This window comes from Bacillus rossius (genome assembly GCF_032445375.1).
Source record: "Bacillus rossius redtenbacheri isolate Brsri chromosome 4 unlocalized genomic scaffold, Brsri_v3 Brsri_v3_scf4_2, whole genome shotgun sequence".
Taxonomy (NCBI): domain Eukaryota; kingdom Metazoa; phylum Arthropoda; class Insecta; order Phasmatodea; family Bacillidae; genus Bacillus; species Bacillus rossius.
The window spans coordinates 16,010,359-16,016,460 of NW_026962011.1; the positions used below are offsets into that span (position 1 = coordinate 16,010,359).

The window sequence follows — 6,102 nt, forward strand, 5'->3', positions numbered from 1 at the left end:
TGTTATTTTTTCGTAACCGTTATTTTTACCGGTTATCGGTAATACCGCTCATCTCTACTCTCCAGATGTGACGTCACTATCAACTCTCGCGAAGACGGGGTCGCATTCATGCACTAGTTGCTTCTGCATTCACTGATCAGTAACACAGCGCGGCCGCGAACGAGTCCATTTAGTGTCTGTTCAGTCGGTTTTTTTTTTTAAATTAAATGTTTGGGTTAGAATTATATAACATTCGTAGACACATTTAGTTGTAATTCAACTCTTAATTTTACTATTTTTCCTTTTCACTGCAATCTTAACGCGTGCGGCGTGGGTGCTTGTCGCAGCTTGTGCTAAGCTTATGTGTCACGGGGAGGTTGCAGGTGCTTGAAGGAGACATTTTATTCAGCATGAACAGGAGTAGATTGTGTGATGGTTAGTGATTTAGTGATAAGTTTACAATTAAGTTTGTTGTAAAATTGTAGTTTTGCAAGATGAATAACTGTAAAAATGACGTCGTAGAGACTATTTTTAATAAACCTTTTTAATCATGTTCATTTGATGAAAAGTTAGAAATCGTTAAAAAGTTAATTCTTCTCTCTAAGTTTATCACAAAATTTTTAATGTTGTTACCAGTTTTATGTTTAATTATTTTTTAAAAAAACTGCCTAAACAGCACCATTTTGCTCCCTGAAAACCAAAATTTTCCGGGAGAGGGCCCCCGGACCCCCCTTCTTCCGGGGGGGGGGGGGGGAGGTGTTGGATGTATTCTATATTGCATGCGTCTCCAAATTTGTCAGGATACGCCCCTGAAGAGAGTAAATATTAAAGAAAATACTGTGGCTAATGAATATGATATAAAGAGTTTCGATCAAAAGACTGAGTCTCTTTTCGTTGGCACTTTGTGTCAATCTCTTGACCATGTGGTTAATTATAATAACAATGTAAACTAGGCTTTCAGTACTCGCCAAAGATCTAACATCTGACCTTGGTAACGAGCAGTAGGAAACTCGTACACGATATTTAACGCAGAGTGCTTAAAAATAATAAAGCACGTGATAAATATACGCAATTTTTTCCCCCAACTAAATATCTGAAACACGAATCACACATTTTCCGCACCTACGGCTAGGTTGCGCTGCCGGAGCAGCTAAGTCGACTATCGAATCATTCCATTTTCAGAAAAAATTTTTAAACTATATAATGAAACAACTCCGATAAAAGCGAAAAAGAATTTTCGACAAGGAATTTTATTAAAATACTGCCCATTTTGTAAAAACAAAATTAAAAAACACGCATGTAAACCAGTACGCGTGATATAAGTGATTTTTCTCTCATCCCCAAAGAATACACTGATATATATTTTTTTAATTTATGAGCCAATTTTTCCCTTCAGGAACCACTGAAACCCAATAAAGCCGTTGTGTTTACAACAGAAACCAACAGAATACAATAAAATACACTTAAATCATATCTGTCACACAACAAGAAAATACACTGGGAATCCTGTTGGGTTTTGTTGTAAATATTTGGTAGGGACGTAATCAAAATAATACATACTTGAAAGAACACCATTTTCTTGTGAATATGGCCCTTGGTGCGGTGTAGGCACAACAATAAGCTCAAACCCCGTTGTGTTGCCCTCTGCCCAAAAACTCCCTTATTAGATGCCAGCCAGTCAGGCGCAGGCGGTTCCCTACCGCAGCGACCCGCCTATCACTACAAAATGGCCGCACGCTACCACGTGTGGCCCGCTCAAGACATCGGAGCCCGACAAGTTTTCTGCACAGTCCGTAACTTATTCTCCGCCCTTTTCGCGCCAGAAACGTTTTACATTAATGTTTCAGGTCCGAGGTGGCCAGGAACATCACGGACGACAGCTACGGCCTGGTGTTCGGTGTCAACACCTTCCTGGCCCTCGTCATCCAGTCGGTGATAGCCATGGCCGTGCAGAGCCCGGCGGGCCTGGCGCTGCCCGTCAGGGCCCAGGTGAGAGCGTGCCCAGGGGGGCGCAACTGAACAGGCGGAATATGACCACTAGGAAAACTGTGCGGTTGAGAAATGTAAAATAAAAAATTAAGTTTTAAATATCAAGAAAACATAGAATTATCTTAAATATAATAACTTAAATAAAAAAAAGAGCATGTGCAACTCAGTATCTACATGTTATAGAAGTAAAATTTCTTTGACAATTCAAACCTTGACTCATAAGAATATCTATTATAAGGGATGAAACGGCAGAGAGAGAAAGAGACAGTTTTCTAAAAATAACACTCTGGAGGGAATTTTTGCTTTAATTTCTCTTCTTAGTATTTAAGAATCCTAACCTTCTTTTGTCTTTACTAGAAATTTGATTAAAATTAAAATAAATAAATAAGCATGAATACAAAATTATTACTCACTTCAAAATAACTGCTCAGGATATCAATAATTATTGATCACTCAAAAATGATTAATTAAAAATAAATATTACTCACTGTTGAAATACACCATCAAGAATAATTGTGCATGTTACTGTTTCATCAAACAATTCTGCCAATATGTTGCATTAAAATTTGGTGTTGAAATTTTACTCTCATCACAGCTAAAGAAGTTTCACTTCAAAAAGTAATTCTACAAATATTATTAGGTCAATATAAATATAATGTTGTATTAACAGAGTTGTGTATTGAGTATAATTGAAAATATTATACTTCGAAATAATTTTTGCAAATGATGAATTATATTTGAAGCAATGAAATAAACATGACTGCCACATGCACATGTGCAGAAGTGTGCAAGTGTTTATTTTTTCAATTAAAACTGAAGTTATGGTTTTAACAATCATACTTTGCGACTACGCAGTTTTTAATTAATGAAAAAACATAAACCATTTTAGCATAGTGTTTTGGTTGTTCTGTAATGCAAAATATATAATCCTAAACACATATGGTAAGTATTCACAGCAACGAACGACCACAAGAAAACGTTGCCAACATTTTTCTTTCGAAAATTTAACAACTGTTATGTTGTTAGGTTGCTTATAAATACCACACAGTTCCCTGATTTCCATAGAAAATAAGAGCGTTAGTTATATAATTGAGTTGCAACTCTTTATTCTTCCCAGTTAAATGGGGAATCAGAAATTAGACATTTTGAAAATCAAAAGCTAATTATTTTAACCCTTTTAGTCTATTCATACACTGAAGTATTTGATTTATATGAAAGTGATGAATTGTATTTATCCAGAATTTTAATGTGTGGTTCATGGTATTCATTCTATTTGACATCATCCTTTACTGCTATGATAGTAAAATTTGTTAATTTTAATATTATAATATTTTAGGTACTATTATAATATCATATTTTATCTATCGAATTTTAAAAATAGCTAGTTTGAATAATAAATACTAAGATTTATATTAGGAAATGTGAAAGTGTGACGGAGGGTTAACACATTTCTAAGGTTTTTGAAAGTACTTTTCCTACCTCCAGTTATTTTTAGTTTTGGGGGTAGTTTTGGGATGGGGAGGGGCAATCTCTCGCATCATCCCTCCCATAGAATAGTCACTGTGCCTGTGATATGTGAATTTTGGTTTCACTCTTTCATGAGGGTCCTAGATGGTCCTTGAAAATATTTTCGAAAGAAGAACTGATTGCTTGTTATATTTACCCACTCCCATTTTGTTCCCAACCAAAATAATCTATATGCAAAAATTAAATTTGGCAACCAAGCTCTTACCACAAAGCTTGACTTGCTCATGCAGAAATTATTACATAAGGGCCCCGCCTATCTAGGCATACAAACAGTTTGCAGAGCTTCAGAAAAAAACCATGTGATTTTAAAACTGCTCAAGATATCTGAGTGGAGTACTTACATAATTTTAAAAATAATTTTTGAGCCATGAAACACAAAGTACAGATTTTTGAAAGCACTCAAGGGACTTGTCACTTTTATCTTCATTTCTTCGCCATGTAATGTCATGGTTACTGCCCAATTCTCACAGTTGCCCGATGCATGACGAGATGACTGCGCGCCATTTCAGGGCCTTGCGCTTAAGAGTTGATGCTGCACTAGAACCACCAGCGAGATTCGCACTTGTCATCCCGTCTCACTAACACAGATACATGCCTGATTAAGCTTTTAAGTTAAAAAAAATTACCACAATTTTTTAGGAGCTTAAAACATATTATTTTATTTTAAAACAATTTTTTTTTCTTGTCTGACAATCTTAAGAACTTGATGCATGACATAATTTTCTTCTTTGTGTGCACAGTTTGCTGTGTATGCCGGGTACCACACCGTGCTGGGCTTGGTGTATACCATCATCGCTTTCTTCACAGCGCTGTTCATGAAGGACTACAAGTACACTGTGACCTGCTGACAACGCTTGTCCACGATCTCATACGAACACATGCACAGCCGAGCTGAATAGAAGCATTAATACATTGCAGCATGCTACAGTATGTGTTTTGTGACAACAGAATAAAAGAATTTGGTTGCAGAATTATTATACAGAAAGACTGAAATGATGAAGTAAATGTTAGCTGCAAGGAGACAGAAGCACTAATAATATATTAAGTATTAGTCATGTGACAAAATATTATCACTACATTGAGTATCCATTTATTAACACAGTATATTTTTTTTTTAGTGAATTGAGAAACGCTGTGTATTTTAAAGAATGGAAATATTAACAGGCTTCCAACAGTTTAGTCTAGTGATGGCTCATGAAAAGCTACTTGACATTAAAATAGTTGAAGAAATATGTTTAAGTTTTTTCGATGGCTTGTGTTTCTGGCAGCTTATCAAGTGTATTTTTTTTATCAGTAGACAAATATTTCAGTAAAAGTTTATAACAAAGTGTGTGAAACCACAGGTATCATTAAAAACCTTCATTAAGTTCACCTGTTTCCTGTCCTCAGTATGTCTCATAACTTATGACCATCAGATCATGAGTGGTTCAGAACAACTGTAATCATAAAATAATGCTTTTTTGATCACAATCATACAACATAAGACCTGCCTTTGACTTATTTTTTTACACCCTAGGTATCTAGGCAGTGATGTAGATCTTAGCACAGCATGTTCTTGCTCCTGATGTGATACAATGCGATATAAAAGGTTTATAAAATTATGGACAGAGATATTGAGTTATCAAAATTCCTTTATACAAATGGCAACAACATGGGTGCACTAAGAAGAATTTGCTTTCAGTTGAGAGTTATTTTTGTACACCATTAAGGGTAAGAAAATGTAACTTACGCGTGCACGCAAGCACACACACAAACTCATTTGGTTGACTGGAAACAAGTTAGTTAAACTTTCTACTATTGAAACAGAATTTCCTTTTAATTAACAAGCTGAACTCACATAAAATGTTCCCACATGCTATACAAAAGCAATGCAGAGTTATGGGAATTTTTTAAAAGCTCCTATTTTTCTACTTCTAAGTGAATACAACTGTTTTATCCTGACTATGCCACAGATTACCAAATATGTTCAGTTAATTTTAACAAAAATGTTAATTTACTGCTCATGCCCAAATTAATGTATTAATATTTTCTAGATTTTATGAAATGTAATTTGTTTTAAAAGATTTTATTTTTTACTTTTTAATAAAATATGTAACCTAACAGTGTGTTTTATTTTCTATTAGTTTAGTTTATACTTAAATTTTATTTAGGACACATAAGAAATTTAAATTACTTATAAAGGTATTCCAGGTGCAAGTTTTTATCATATCTATAATATAAAAATGAATCGCAAAATGTGTTGGTAAGCGCATAACTCAACAACGCCTGGACCAATTTGGCCAATTTTTTTTTAAAATGTTTGTTGAAGTTCAAAGATGGTTTTTACGGCGAGAAAAATTCGAATAATTGCCGGTAAAACCCTAAAACCAGCCCTTTTCTTTTTCCCATACAAACGTTTTCAAACTAAAAAAGCACTCATTGTTGTTTAAACGATGTAGGTATGTTCCTAACGTCAAAGAGTCAATTTGCACTTTATTACCTCTGTAATAATAGTAAAATAAATGATCGGTAAATTTTTTAAGTTAAAAAATAATTTTCTTTTTATTATGGTAGGTTACCCCTACCTAACGATTTTGCCCCTACACGGCAGGACATCTGCGAAACGGT

At 34.7% G+C, this 6,102-nt stretch overlaps 1 protein-coding gene across 2 annotated transcripts in view; it reads left to right on the plus strand.

The window, feature by feature from the left end:
- Window positions 1-5,595, plus strand: part of LOC134542463 (thiamine transporter 1-like) — a 30,261-nt gene extending 24,666 nt beyond the window's left edge. For both annotated transcript variants that reach the window (XM_063386764.1, XM_063386763.1), the window contains 2 exons: window positions 1,827-1,968; window positions 4,236-5,595. In XM_063386764.1, coding sequence (XP_063242834.1) covers window positions 1,827-1,968; window positions 4,236-4,343 — 250 coding nt within the window. In that variant the 3' untranslated portion in view covers window positions 4,344-5,595. The remainder of the gene's footprint in view (window positions 1-1,826; window positions 1,969-4,235) is intronic.
- Window positions 5,596-6,102: the final 507 nt, after the last annotated feature.